Below are 16,408 nucleotides of genomic sequence, written 5' to 3'. Positions count from 1 at the left end.
ATAATTAAGTAGAATGTTGCGACATTGCTAGGATGGAATGAGAATATAAGTTACGTTTAAAATCTTATTTGCACTTTCAAAGAGAATAAAAAGTCAAAAGTAAAAGTCTGTCATGGGGAAATTTGCTACATACACAGGAAAATTTACAATTTAATTTTCTAATCGTACTACGTGTAACACATAGATATTCTATGTGGGATATGCTAGTAGTTATTTATTTACAGAAGTGAAAGCAAAATGCCCGGTTAAACAAAAAACTATATCGTGAGAGTAAATGAAGTCAATAAAGAACATCTGATAATCATCTCAATTTCTGGCACGAGCTTTTGTTTACAGCAACGGTGAAGTAAAGGAAAACAGACTATAGCAGACTGTGGATGATACAGAGGGATAGTTTATACTACTGCCATTTTTTAGGCTCTTGTTAATTAATAATGTTTCCATACAATTTCAATTTATACTTAGGATTTCGATAGCTTAAGTAATATGATTTCTATATTATTGAATCTTTGCTAAGCAGCAGCCTTGCCTCATTGTACGTAACCTCCTTCATTTCCTGTACCACCACCAAGGTGGAGGTGATTTTTAAGTACAGCTAGGTAATCATCCTCTCTGAACAAATTAAATAGAAACAAAAATTAAAATAGCATACAATTATCTCTCTGTAAATAACCTCAGCTTCTATGGGTGGGGTTAACTTCCAATAAGTCACAGGGGAACCTGACTTCTTTAATGTATTAAATAGGTGGATATCAAAGTTTTATTGTTCTCCTTTTAACCTGACTTCTTCAGAGCGCTCCCCCAGGTGGCGGATAGGGAGTTCCTAGCACTTCTGCTATGATGGTCTTAGGACCCGTGGACCAACAGGTAGCCCAATTCTTGGGGGCTTTAAAATACTGAGACACCCACCCTCCAGGGGTTATAAATATGGAGGGTGCTAATTTCAACGGCAGTGAAGGCAGAGGGAATGGATCTCAATATAGCGGAACTAGCAGAAGAGACAGCTAAAAAACAAAATCCATTTCACGTCTGACTTGTAACAAGCGGCTAAATTGTCAGCGTCTGTTCACCCGAGGTGCGGCTGAAAATCTTTCCTCGGAGCTAACAACCTTGAGTATAAGTTTTAATGGACTTGTTCCCTTAACCCATCAAACAATCAACTATGGATATGCACTTTGTAAGAGACTTTATCCCAGGTAGAAACCAATCTCCCATTTCCAAGGAAATGAAAAGTGGGCATTTGGATTCTAGGGGTCTACAACATTGTGCAAAGGATGAGTCGGAGCATCCTGAAACCTGGTTTAAGCAACAATCATACAAAATTAGGCACAGAAACAAACTATTTGGCTACTTTTAACTGTTAACTGTTATCGGTCCTCTACTCTTCAATTGTGCATTAGAGAAGGTAGTTTGAGAATGGAGGAAATCCATCAATACTAAAGGTGTTCAACTAGGAAGAAATCCGAATAAAATCATTATAGATTGTTTAACTTTTGCAGATAACATGGCGCTAATTACAGACACATTAGATAATGCTCAAGAACAAATGCGGGAATTACAGAAAAAAGTGGCCAAAATAGGATTGCAAATATCATTTGACCGAGCTCGATAGCTGCAGTCGCTTAAGTACGGCCAGTATCCAGTATTCGGGAGATAGTAGGTTCAAACCCCACTGTCGGCAGCCCTGAAAATGGTTTTCCGTGCTTTCCCATTTCCACACCAGGCAAATGCTGGGGCTGTACCTTAATTAAGGCCACGCCCGCTTCCTTCCCACTCCTAGCCCTTTCCTGTCCCATCGTCGCCATAAGACCTATCTGTGTCGGTGCGACGTAAAACAACTAGCAAAAAAAATATATATATATATATCATTTGAAAAAACAAAGTTCATGACAAACATCATTAATGCCCCTCAAAATTTCACAATTAACAATAACATAATATCTCGGACAGACTGCTTTAACCCATTCACTGACAAACCTGTATATATTACGTTACTGAACACTGTGCCTCATCCGCCAAACCCGTATATATACATTTTGGTGCAGCGTGTACTTCACCGACCTCACAAATGAACGCGATATAGTGTCATGCTCATCTCTGTGATATAGTGTCATGCTCTGAGATTCCGTGGAAATGCTCAAAGAAGTTCTGTACGGCAGATATGCCACTCCATTTTGCGTGTTTTGAAAGCGTTCTGGTGTTATTTCAGCTTCGCTAGAGTGGAATATCTTTCCCACTAACCTGTAGCCATCATGGCGTCTTGAGGTATATATTCATCTCTTGCTGACAAAGAAATTGAATGTTTCCTCATAAATAGCGATTCTGGAGAGCTACATTTTGATAATGAAGATGGAGAATATCTAACTGGCAATACTGAACTACAGGAAAATGAAAGATAACGTATTAACGATGAATCTCATGCGGAATTGTCACCCTTCCTCAGATAAATTATTTTTTCCCCGAATGTAAACGATTCTGATATTACCAATTCTTGGATCAACAATTTTATATTATATTTCAGTAATAGAATCACCGAGCGGAGTAGCCGCGTGTATTAACATGCTACGGCTATGGAGCCAAGCTCTGCACTCTGCAGGCCAGTGGGTTGAAACCAACAGTCAGCTGTCCTGAGAATGTTTTCTTTTTTTTTTTCTGTGGTTTCCCTTTTGTACTCCCAAGCAAATGTCGGGACAGTTCCTATTCATAAACCATAGCAGATTCCTTCCACTTCCCTACCCAGTTTCATTCACCATCATTCATTTCATATTCATTATTTTCTCAACTGATGTTTAAATCAGGAAGGGCATCCGGCCGTAAAAATATGGCGTAAAATATAATCTCACTTCACCCCCGACACCGTATTGGGCCACTGGGCTAAGGGGATGATACCATATGCATTCCATTAACAGTATCAGTAAATATGTATCTGTAAAAGTGCTCCTTCCTTTTAAAAAAAACCCAGCCCAGAGCGCTCGCCCAGTCATCAAAACTTGGCAGTGAAAAGGTTAAATACCTGGAAGAATGGATAACAAACAATACAAAAGAACAAACAACACAAAAGAAAAGGTAGCTATTAATATAAGAGTAAACAAAATGGAAAGGATGTTTCATATGACAAAAAATATATGCAATAAGAAATCTCTATCCTGGAACTTGAAATTAAGACATTATTAAACAGTGACCCAGCCAGAAATTTTATATGCAGCATAAACTCTTAAACTTACAAGAACTGGGCATCTTAAAAAATTAGAAAAAATGAAAGAAGAATTTTGAGAAAAAAATACTGGGACCTATAAGAAACAACAATGCTGAATTTAGACTATGATCAAACAGAGTATATTTAAAAGTTGAAAAACTGACAACTGTAATGAGGAAAAGAAGACTCCAGTTTCTTGGACACGTTTATAGAATGAATAACAATAGACTAACAAAACAAATCTTCAACTTATTTAACAGTTACAAATCCAAGCCAACGTGGTTCATTGAAATTGAAAAGGATATGAAAAACGCTGGAATTAAAATAGATACAATAGAAAACAGAACACGTTTCAGAGAAGTAACACGAAAGGCAGGATTTCAGGAAAGAAAGAAATTAACAACTGGAAGAAAATGGACTCAAGAGGGAAAGGAACAACATTCTCAGAAACTTCATTTTCTGGAAACTAAGAAAGTTAAATGCAAAGAAAAGTAACCAAAGTTGATCTATTGTACCTACAAAAGGTTATTCGAATAATAATAATAATAATAATAATAATAATAATAATAATAATAATAATAATAATAATAATAATAATATCTGGGATACAAAATGCTACATTACAAAAAGCAGTGAGCAGAGGAATCCACATGGTAAAGGTATATAAACTTCAATCACTTTCACCTCATTTCCCTTCTGCTACGCTTTGTATGATAATTGCTTACATTAGACTAGAATTCTTTACAACAGTGCTTACTAGACAATGATGGTGGTGATTACTGTTTTAAGGGAAACTACAACTAGTCACCCATCCCCGATCACCAGATGTGGATAGTTGTAGACTGAAAGAAGTAGTAGTAGTAGTAATGTTATCAGATTTATGTCCCATTCCATTAATGATTTCTACAGTATTCAGAGATTTCAAGGTGCAAGAATTTTGTCACACAGGAATTCTTTAAATACTGATAAATGCACAGATCACTTTCAAACATCACCAGACTGAACCAATACCAGAAGGCCAGCACCATCTGAGCTACTCAGCCCAACAAACTAACTTGTCGTTTTACTTGACTTTTGATATTTTAATCACAGCTATGGGACCGCAAGGTTTACATGGTTTACCAAAAGGACATGACTTTCACAGGGATTCAAATCACAATTCTTGAATGAGAAGCTACCAATGATATCGCTCAGTTGTCACACATCCTCTGGCTGGTGATGAGAGGCAACCACGTAAATTCTCCTCCCAAATTACCGATTATTGCACACCGATGTTTGTTCGCACAATATTTCTTTTCAGGGTCCATAACACGCCATACATTAACATAACAATATACGAGGACGGTTTGAAAAATTCTCCGAATCACCGCTAGATGTCAGTGCTAGAGCAACGAGGTTTCCGCGCAATAATCACACATCCTTTGTGAGTGAACACGTGGCGCTTCAGTGCTCTAGCTGCAGGAGTGTGGTAGTGACGACTCTTTGTTGTTGTTCCCGCGTAGTGATTTGTGACAATGGAATAAACTGAGATTCGAGCAGTGATTAAATACTTTGTAAAGAAAGGTATGAAAGCAAAGGAAATTCATGCTGACTTTCAGAACACACTGGGGGACTCTGCTCCTTCATTTTCAACTGTTGCCAAGTGGACCAGCGAGTTTAAATTTGGTCGGGAGAGCTTGGATGATGATCCGCGTAGTGGATGGCCGAAAAGTGTTACGACCCCAGAATTTATCGCAAAAGTGCAAAAAATGGTCATGGAGGATCGTCAACTGAAAGTGCAGGAGATTGCTGAAGCTGTAGGGATGTCTTCTGAATGGGTATATTATATTTTAACCGAAGAATTAGGTACGAAAAAATTATTCACAAGATGGGTGCCGCGGCTCTTAACATTGGATAATAAACGCACCAGATTGGAAATGTCCGAACAAAGTCTGGCCCGTTTTCAGTGCAACCAACAAGATTTTTTGCGCCGGTTTGTGACTACAGATGAAACTTGGGTCCACTACTATACCCACGAGACAAAACAGCAGTCAAAGCAGTGAAAACATGCTGATTCACAACCACCAAAGAAAGCAAAGGCAGTGCGTTCGGCTGGAAAGGTCATGGCCTCAGTTTTCTGGGATGCAAAATGCATTCTGCTGATAGATTATCTTCCTACTTTTGCCAAACAATTACGGGGCAATACTATGCAAACCTCCTAGACCAACTACAGGAGAAGATACGCGAAACAAGGCCTGGTTTGGCAAGGAAAAAGGTCATCTTTCATCAGGACAACGCTCTGCTGCACACAAGTGTTATTGCCATGGCAAAACTTCATGAACTGGGGTACGAATTGTTGCCACATCCACCTTATACACCTTATTTGGCACCATCAGACTTTCATCTATTCCCCAAGCTGAAAATTTTCCTCAGTGGACGGAGATTTTCTACAAGTGAAGAACTGACAGGCCGAATTGGAGAGGTATTTTGCAGGCCTGGAGGAATCTCATTTTCGAGATGGGATCAAGGCATTGGAACATCCCTGTACCAAATGCATTAGTCTAGAGGGAGACTATGTTGAAAAATAAAAGCAGTTCCACCGAGGTAAGATACTTAATTCTAGTACATTCCGAGAACTTTTCAAACTACCTACGTAGTTGGTCTGTTATTGGACATTATAAATTTTTCAGCTAACTCATTCCTGGTTGCCAGCGTTTTTGCCCCAGTGTGCTAAATTGCGCTCATAAGTTGGTATATAGCACACCTACCACGATGCATGGCTAGTGCATACCGCGGAGGCCACAGCACAGGCTACTTGGAGCCACCGGCAGAGACACTGCTCTATGAGAGACTTTGTCTTGTTTTCAAAAATTGATGTTTGCCTCGCCATCACGTCACATAGAAAAAATATTTGTTCCGAATGAGTAAATTTATAATACCAATATAGTTGGTTCATTACTGGACAATATTTACCAACTGATGAGCCCATTTTAGCACACTGGGGCAAAACGCTGGCAACCAGGAATGAGTTAATTGGAAAATTTATAATGTCCAATATTGGACCAACTACATTGGTATGTTAATGTTGATGCAAGTGTGATAAACAGATATAACTTGAAAACAATATTCTCTCATCCATGGGTAAATAATGCAAGTGATGAGCTTGAATTATATTATTATTTTACGATTATTATTATTTTACGATTATGATTATTATTATTACTTGTAATGTATGCTATGAAGTTTTACATCCAGTTAGTATTTGTATTATTATTACATCATATGTACATACGATACGATCGCATTGTTTGTGAGGTTATGTCATGAAGCATGGACTGTATATAGACATTTACATCAGTTCAATTAATGTAAGAACCTGTATATAATTTATTCTTACCTGTATATATAATATTTAATACACTACTATATTGAGAAACACATTGGCCAGAATGGTACTGGGTAGATGAGAACGATGGAGAATATTCCATACACTATATCTACGTATTAAGCATTCTAGAATTTTTGAGTAGGTATTTTTTGTAACTCATCTTTCTAGAAGCCTGGTCAGGCATATATATAAGGAGGCAATCTTGACGGACGATGAGTTATTGTTCAGTAGAGTTGAGTTATGAGTTAACAGGTTATACTTGAGACCACGTGCTGTGACATGCTTTCTTTTTTTTTTTTTTGTTATTGGCTTTACGTCGCACCAACACAGATAGGTCTCATGGCGACTATGGGACAGGAAAAAGCTAGGACTGGGAAGGAAACGGCCGTGGCTTTAATTAAGGTACAGCCCCAGCATTTGCCTGGTGTGAAAATGGGAAACCACGGAAAACCATTTTCAGGGCTGCCGACAGTGGGGTTCGAACCCACTATCTCCCGAATACTGGATACTGCCTTTTATGCTTTTAAGCAGTCATCGCTTCAACTGTGTTTTAAGGTTGCAATCTCCATGTGCAGTGATAGGCAACTGTCAAAATGGTGGTTTGTAATGTTTTTCTTTTTTTTGGTGATATTAGTGATTAAGGTTGTGTGCGTGTTTAATTTGTAAAAAGATGTGAATTAATGACTGTACCAACTGACAGCATTTCGTGTACATCTTTGTGGATACGTTAATTGGCGACCGTGGAACAGGACGCAAAAATTTAGGAGTAAAGACTAGTGTAAGTGCAAAATGATCAAAACAAAAGTGATACTACAAAATAGGTCCGTGAAACAGTTCAAAGATGAACTTACCAATCGGAATCTCCCGACGAACTGGAAAAAGAAATCGCTACAAGCACGGTTACGGGAAGATCTCGTGAAAAAGGAGAAGATCCCGAAAAGTTTTTCATCAAAGTCAACAAAGATTCCAATGAAACATCGGAAGACGAGGTAAATATTCCCAAAATGTGTTGTAACTTAATGACCATGATGCAGGCACTAAATGATAAAATCTCAGATGTTGATTCACGAGTTAACTCCACCTTAACGGAACAGAATGACAAACTTGTAATCAAATATCAAAAGTAAATGACAAAATTTCAGACGTAAATGGAAAACTTTAAGGCAAAATACTTTTTTTTTTTTTTTTTGCAAGCAGCTTTACGTCGCATCGACACAGATACATGTCTTATGGCGATGATGGAATAGGAAAGGTCTAGGAGTTGGAAGGAAGCGTACAGCCCCAGCATTGGCCTGGTGTGAAAATGGGAAACCACTGAAAACCATCTTCAGGGCTGCCGACAGTGGGGTTCGAACCCACTATCTCCCGAATACTGGATACTGGCTTTTATGCTTTTAAGCAGTCATCTGTTTCAACTGTGTGTTAAGGTTGCAATCTCCACATGCAGTGATAGGCAATTGTCAAAATGGCGGTTTGTGATGTGAGTGTTTTGTTTGTGACAGCAGTGATTAAGGTTATGTGTGTGATTAATTTGTAAACAGATGTGAATAAATAACTGTACCAATGGACAGCATTTCGTGTGCGTCTTTGTGGATACAATGTATGGTGCCTCCCCTGCGAACCATGTGACCTTTGTCTCAAGTATTATTACAATATTATAAGTCCACCTGTTCAATACAATACAGTATGATCCACTATTTCATATGGTCAAATATTTTTTATACATAATACATAAAAGTCAAAGGTACATGTTTCACCCTCCTTACGGGCATCATCAGCCTATATCAATCTTAAAAATAATACTTATACTTATAAATTATAGGTTAAAATGTTGAAAAATGGTTTCGTAAAACATTATACAATAACATAAAATAAAACAATGATAATGTTAGATGTTATTGTATAATGTTTTACGAAACCATTTTTCAACATTTTAACCTATAATTTATAAGTATAAGTATTATTTTTAAGATTGATATAGGCTGATGATGCCCGTAAGGAGGGTGAAACATGTACCTTTGACTTTTATGTATTATGTATAAAAAATATTTGACCATATGAAATAGTGGATCATACTGTATTGTATTGAACAGGTGGACTTATAATATTGTAATAATACTTGAGACATACGTCAACTTCAATACGGAACCAAAATGAGAATAGTTACTTGTAACCATGTGACCTTGCCGCGGTGGAAAGGCTTGTGCGTCCCAATGAAGCAGATAGCCGAACCGCACATGCAACCATATTGGATGGGTAACTGTCGAAAGACCAGACTAACGAATGGTTCGTCGAATGGGGGGTAGCAGCCTTTCAGAAGTTACAAGGGCAGCAGTCTAGATGATTGACTGATATGGCATTGTACTAATACTCAACATGGCTTAGCTGTGTTGATACTGTTGCATGGCTGAAAGCAACAGGAAACTACATCTGTAACTAACTCCCGAGGACATCTCTGTATGAATGATGTACTGATGATGGCTTCCTTCCGGGTAAAATATTCCGGAGATAAAATAGTCCTCCATTCAGATCTCTGGGTGGGAACTACACGAGAAGGGTTGATTATCAAGAAGATGGATACTAACATTTTGCGAGTTGGAGCATGGAATGTTAGAAGTTTGAATAGTCGTGGTAGGTTAGATAATCTGAAAAGGGAGATGGATAAAAGTTAGATGTAGTTTGTATAAGTGAAGTACATTGACTAAAAGGGCAGGATTTTTCGTCAGACGACTACAGAATTATTAACACAAAATCAAACAGGGGAAATGCAGGAGTTGGTTTAATACTGAATAATAAAGTAGGGCAGTGGGTAAGTTACTAAGACCAGCATAGTGAAAGGATTATTGTTGTCAAGACAGACACCAAACCAATGCCCACAACAATAGTATATATGCCTACCAGTTCAGCAGATGAGGAAATCAAAAGAATATATGAAGAGATAAAAGATTTAATACAATATGTAAAAGGTGAAGAGAATCTAATTGTGATGGAAGAATAGAATGCCGTGGTAGGCCAAGGAAGAGAAGGTAATACAGTAGGAGAATTCGGATTGGGACAAAGGAATGAAAGAGGAAGTCAGCTGGTTGAATTCTGCACCAATCACAATTTAATTCTTGCTAATACTTGGTTCAAACACCACAAACGACAGCTGTATACATGGAAGAGATCTGGAGACACTGGAAGGTATCAAATAGACTTCATTATGATTAGGCAGAGATTCAGAAACCAGGTGTTGGGATTGCAAAACTTTCCCAGGAGAAAACGTGGACTCTGATCACAACTTGTTGGTCATGAAATGCCGCCTGATGTTGAAGAAATTGAAGAAGGGAAAGAATCCAGTGAGATGGGATCCAGACAAGTTGAAAGAAAAGAGTGTGAAGGATTGTTTCATTGAACATGTTGCACAAGGACTAAATGAAAAGACTGAAGGAAACACAGTAGAAGAAGAATGGACAGTCATGAAGAATGAGGTCATGAATAGATGTTAGGAAGAAAGGAAGTTAACTAAGAATGAATGAATGGATAATGCAAGAAGATATTTACCTGACAGATGAACGACAAAAATACAAGAATGCAAAAAATGAAGAGGGCAGATAATACAGGCGCTTAAAGAATGAAGTGGATAGGAAGTGCAGGGCAGCTACGGAAGAATGGCTGAAGGAGAAGTGCAAGGAAGTTGAAAGTAGTATGGTTCTAGGAAAGGTAGATGCTGCATAGAGGAAAATCAAGGAAACCTTTGGAGAAAAGAAAACTAGGTATATGAATATTAAGAGCTCAGATGGAAAATCACTTCTAGAGAAAGAAGACATGGCAGAAAGATCGCAGGAACATATCCAACAGTTGTATCAAGGTAAGGACATAGATAATAATGGTTCTGGAACAAGAAGAGGCTGTTGATGCTCATGATATGGGTGACCCAATATTGAGATCAGAATTCGACAGAGCTTTGAGAGACCTAAATAGGAACAAAGCACCTGGGATTGATGACGCTCCCTCCGAATTACTGACTGCTTTAGGAGAAACCAGCTTAGCGAGGTTATTCCATTTAGTGTGCAAGATGTATGAGACAGGAGAAGTAGTATCCGATTTTCGGCAGAATGTTGTTATACCTATTCCCAAGAAAAACGGTGCTGACAAGTGTGAAAACTACCTCACCATTAGTTTGGTTTCTCATGCCTGCAAAATTCTAACACATATTATTTACAGAAGAATGGCAAGATAAGTTGAAAATGAGTTGGGAGAAGACTATTTGGATTCAGAAGAAATGTAGGAACACGTGAAGCATTCCTGACTTTACGTCTGATCTTAGAGGATCGAATTAAAAAGGGCAAGCCCACATACATGGCGTTCGTAGATCTAGGAAAGGCATTTCATAATGTTGACTGGACCAAGCTATTTGAGATTCTGAAGGTGATCGGGATCAGGTACCGAGAAAGAAGAATTATCTACAATCTATATAAAAATGAGTCTGCAGTGATAAGAATCGAGGACTATGAAAGAGAAGCAGCAATCCAGAAAGGGCTGAGGCAAGTCTGCAGTTTGTCCCCCTTCCTTTTCAATGTTTATATAGAACAGGCAGCACAGGAAATCAAAGAATAATTTGGAAAGGGAATCACAATCCAAGGAGAGGAAATCAAAACCCTGAGATTTGCCACTGATATTGTTATTTATCTGAAACTGCAGAAGACCTCGAGAAATTGCTGAATGGTATAGACGAAGTCTTGGGTAAGAAGTACAAGATGAAAAAATAAGTCCAAAACAAAAGTAATGGAGTGCAGTCAAACAAAGTCAGGAAATATTAGATTAGGAAATGGTCTTAAAGGAAGTGGATGAATACTGTTACTTGGGTAGTAAAATAACTAATGATGGCAGAAGTAAGGAAGACATAAAATGCAAGCTAGCACAAGCAAGGAAGGCCCTTCTTAAGAAAATAAATGTTGTCCCTTCAAACATTGATATAGGAATTAGAAAAAAAGTTTTTGAAGACTTTCTTTTGGAGCTTGGCATTGTATGGAAGTGAAACATGGACAATAACTCGCTCAGAAAGAGAATAGAAGCTTTTGAAATGTGGCGTTACAGAAGAATGCTGAAGGTGAGAGGGATAGATCGAATCACGAATGAAGAGATACTGAATCGAATTGGTGAGAGGAGATCGTTGTGGCTTAATTTGAAAAAAAGAAGACATAGACAGATCATCTTAAGACATCCAGGACTTATGCAGTTGGTTTTTGAGGGAAGTGTAGGGGGTAAGAACAGTAGGGGTAGATCAAGGTATGAATATGGCAAGCAGATTAGAGCACATGTAGGATGCAGCAGTTATTTAGAAATGAAATGTTAGCACAGGATGGGTGGCAAGGAGGGCTGCATCAAACCAGTCTATGGCCTGTCAACTCAAACAACACAACAACAATGTATGGTGAGTTATGGTCCCTGAAAAGAAACATTGTGCAAGCAAACATCAGTGTTACTGGACAATAACAGACCAACTATATTGTATTATAAATTTACTCATTCGGGGCAAATATTTATATCACACATTACCATTTCAGAGTAAGATGAAGACTTACTTGCGCATCACATTCATGACATCAAAAGCTCTGTGTGTGTGGTGGTGATTTCGATATGGGGGTTTCTCCTTAGTGCTGGAGTAGGGTATGTGCTTCTGGGAGCTCTCATCCAAGGAGTTTTGACTTGCATACCGCAGCAGAAGACAACTGGAAAGAGAAAATAGAAAATCCATTTAGAACAAAAAATATAACTCTGATGAGGCTGGTTTCATGAAAATGCAAAATAATCACAAAAAAATGTTATTTACAAAACTTCATTGGGTTACAAAAGATTTTTGTTCTCATAATTTGTAGTTCTGAAATTTTATAAAGCAGTAAAATGTTCTAACAGTTTGTCAGCTTGCTTCATTCCCTTCTTAACAGAAGAAACAAGTCACGTTTTTCATGTGAGCCAACTGCTGACCTTTCATAAAATGTTAGTGTAGAAATCAAAGATGGCTCTTCACAATGTGGGACATTATTGTGTAATTTGAATGTGCACATACTCTATTTTGAAAAGCTAACAGAATATTATAAGATTCTTGTTGGCTGGATGTATGAACAACAATAAGTTTGAGCACAAATGAATACATATTTCTAACATTTAATACGTTAATGTATGTATGTTCAGTCTTCAGCCCTAAGGCTGGTTGGATCCTCAACAGCTCTGCCATCAGCTGTCATAGATGGCCTAGGCATCACTGAAGAGGCGTACTAGGGAAATGATGAGTGAGGTAGTTTCCCGTTGCTTTAAAAAATACCTATACCAATTATTTGCTATTAATAGGTTCATTTAACAGATCACCTTTCAGAGTGGTCATATTATCATCCTTTTCCCTCATCCATGTTTATGGAACTTTTCCATCTTCCTCTATCCAAACACCATTGTTCCTCCTTAACTGCATTCTAATCCACGTTTCTTCTAATTATACCATTCTTGATCATTTTCAACCACCTTAATCTGGGTCTCTCTCTTGTCCTCCTTCCTTTTATCTGCGTCTCCATCGTCCACTTCAGCATCCTTCCCTCTTACATCCCCCTAACATGTCCAAACCATCTCTTCCACACAGATTTCCTTCCTTATGTCCTCATTTCTTGGTCTGTCCTTTCTAGTCTTTCCCATCATACTTCTCAAAAATTTTATTTCATTAGCCTGGATTTTATACTCCTATCTTTTTGTTAATGTCCAGATCTCTGCTACATTTGCCAGTATTCTGCATTATACATCACCTCTTTACACTGCATTAGTACTTCCTACCATCACACCAGGTTTCTCACATGCTGGTAGAATGCATTTACCTGTTGAATACTTTAACTGATCTCCATGTCCAGCACTGTATCCTGCATCAATCACTTCCCAAGTACTTGAAGCTTTGCACAATTTCAAGTTTCTGTCCCCTTATAATTCCTTTCATACTCTTCCTATTTTCCATGCTGATTTTCTTTCCATAATTTTCAATAATCTCACTCAACATGATGACAGCACACTTCCTTGTCATAGCCCAGTTCATTTAATACAACAGAACATCTGTTTATTGAAACCGGGGGGGGGGGGGGGGGGGTTCAGATAATAATTGAAATGTCACTTTTAGAGGTTAAGAATCATTTTTTTGAAGGTTTAGATGAAAGCAAATGAAGACAATTGGCTATATATATTTAATACATTGTTGACAAAGTATTTTAATACTGGAAACCCAAACTTCTCAACTGTATTTATGAAACAAAACGATGTTCGATAGTGTATGCACTGTAAATATACAGTAGGCCCAACTATATTTTTTTTCCTAAAATGTCTTGTATTTTCTTTGGTTTTTCTTTTCCCATTGTTTGCTAGCCGGCATGTCATGCCACCATTTCATTAGCAGAACATCAGAAGACTTTGCTTTGTCACATCTTTCGACAAATCACAATGCTACCTTAAAATATGTAGAAACTTTGTGAGAAAACTCGTATTCTATGTAGACTAATTTTACCAACCGATACTGTATTTAAAACTCTTACCTCGAAGGCACTGAATATCTTGCCTGCGGTGACATGGCTGGTGTTATCTGCTTATGTCACTTTCTTTGTCTTCTGCTGCATTGTCACGTGATTCATGGAGTACCATGTCAATAATGTCTCGGTAATTGAAATCAAGTTCATAGTCATCACCATTTACCAATTCACTTATTTCACCTTTGTTGATCTCTTAATATCCTAGTATTTGTACAATTAGGTCTGCAAGGTTTTCGCCTTTCTCAGGGTCATCCTCAATTAAAATCCTGCCAAAAAAGTTTATTCCATCATCTGATGACTTTACCGGTACTTTATCCCAGGACTGAGCACACCAGTATACCATACTTTTCATATCGATGCTTTTCAGGATTTCAGGAACACTTTCTGATTCATTTGTCTTTTGCAACATGTATCCAAGAAATAACAGACGATAGTGTCTTTGAAGTATTCTATCACACTTTGGTCTAGGGGCTGGATCAGACTTGTGACATTTGTGGATAAAAACTGAACAATGATGTCATCATCCTACAGACTCTGTGGGTGTGTAGGTGCATTATTGATTAACAACCCTGCTTTTCTGCAAAAGTTTTTGGACTTCAAAAAAGACTCTACAACGGGGACAAATCCATTTTTAAACCATTCAGTGAACAAGGCATTGGACATCCAGGAACTTTTGGGTTTTGGTGAAAGACAGGAAGAGCATTTGCCAAAATATCCTATTTTCCTATACACACAGGCCACAATCGGTGAGTTCCAGAAGCATTACTGCAGAGCAAAACTGTCACTCTTTGTTTGTTCATTTTGTGCCCAGGAGCACACTTTTCATTTCTTGAAGCAAGAGATTTTAGGGGTAACATTTTAAAATTCAAACCTATCTCATTCACACTCAAAGTCTGATCTTTATTGTACCCTTGTAGAAATTAATTGGCAGGTAACTTTTCCCCACAAATATTTACTTCATGCATGCCGTACCTACTTTTCCACTTTTCTAGCCACCCTGCACTGGCTTTAAACTCTTTACCCACCTCACCCATCACTCCAGATAACATCTTAGCTTTATCTTGAATAAATGGTCCTGATAATGTAACTACTCTCTCTTTGCATGAACTATAAAAACATGGCCTCATTTATCATTTTGACAGATCTTCAAGGTTTCCTTATTAGGTATTTGTTATTCATGCTCTTCAAACTGATTTTTCATTTTCAATCAGTCAGAAACTGTAGAAACACCAACACCAAAATTGGCTGCCGTAGATGCAAAATCTCACCATTTTTAATTCTTCTGCTTCCAACTTTTCTTCTATCGTTATCATGACCTGTTTCTGCTTGGCTGACATGATGCACAATAAAAGAAATCTTCACTTAAATGTTCGATCACCACCGCACGAACAGATACTGTATTACCGCGCAACTGATGTCAACAAAGGAGAGAGCTAAAGTGATCTGTGTTGGCATGTGTGGCAGCAGTCAAGGTCAAATTCCATGCATTTCATTACTCATCCACCTTGTGTACAAGTGTTCATGGTAGAGTGGGGACTTTCCTTTCCTCACTCGCTTTCTATTTCATACAAAGGTATTCCATTTGCTTGAAACACAACTTACATACATGATAATATAACAAATGATGCTTCTTTAGTTCGTTTTTGTAATTTAACCAATTTTTTTTTGCCAATCGTTTTGGTTAAACAGTATTTTGGATAATGAAGGTTCTACTGTAAATCAGCTTTCACAGTGATCATAATGGTACATAAACATATATTCAAATCACATGCAATCATTCAGCAAGTACAATCATTGTCTGCTGAATAGACCTACATCTGTGCCACTGACTAGCCGTACTAGATCCAAAAGGATTACTGCAATGCTGGTACATCACATCCACCAAATATCCTTGTTGTTGCAGAGTCTGTCGTTCATATTTCTCCAATTTTCTCACTCTTTCTACAATCTTTTTTATGAGCGCAAATGAAACCAAAACTGCATAGCTATTGTTGTCCATGAAAAGCTTTGTGATAGCGCTGTTGAGGTTAATCGCATCAATGACCAACTGATCTCAATCAAGACAAACCAGGACTATCATGATAAGAGTTGTTTCATACTACACCCCTCCCTCCCTCCCAAACTGGGTGCCTGGATAAGGAAAAGGACTCATTCTGGGACAGCCTCAATACACACCTACGATCCACTGACTTTAATGAACACCTACTCATTGGTGGAGATCTAAATGACCATGTAGATCAACAAGGGAAGGATACTAACAATGTCATGGTGAACAGGAATTAGGAGCCCATAACAGTGAAGGAG

General features: G+C 38.0%; 1 protein-coding gene across 1 annotated transcript in view; it reads right to left on the bottom strand.

Moving 5' to 3' along the window:
• kel (kelch protein) overlaps positions 1-16,408 on the bottom strand; it is a 162,303-nt gene that overhangs the window by 130,228 nt on the left and 15,667 nt on the right. The window contains exon 2 of the mRNA XM_067138413.2: positions 12,131-12,277. Coding sequence (XP_066994514.1) covers positions 12,131-12,277 — 147 coding nt within the window. The remainder of the gene's footprint in view (positions 1-12,130; positions 12,278-16,408) is intronic.

Source organism: Anabrus simplex, chromosome 1 (assembly GCF_040414725.1).
Source record: "Anabrus simplex isolate iqAnaSimp1 chromosome 1, ASM4041472v1, whole genome shotgun sequence".
Lineage (NCBI taxonomy): Eukaryota > Metazoa > Arthropoda > Insecta > Orthoptera > Tettigoniidae > Anabrus > Anabrus simplex.
The sequence above is the reverse complement of the archived record's forward strand: the minus strand, read 5'-3'. Positions and strand labels throughout refer to the sequence as shown.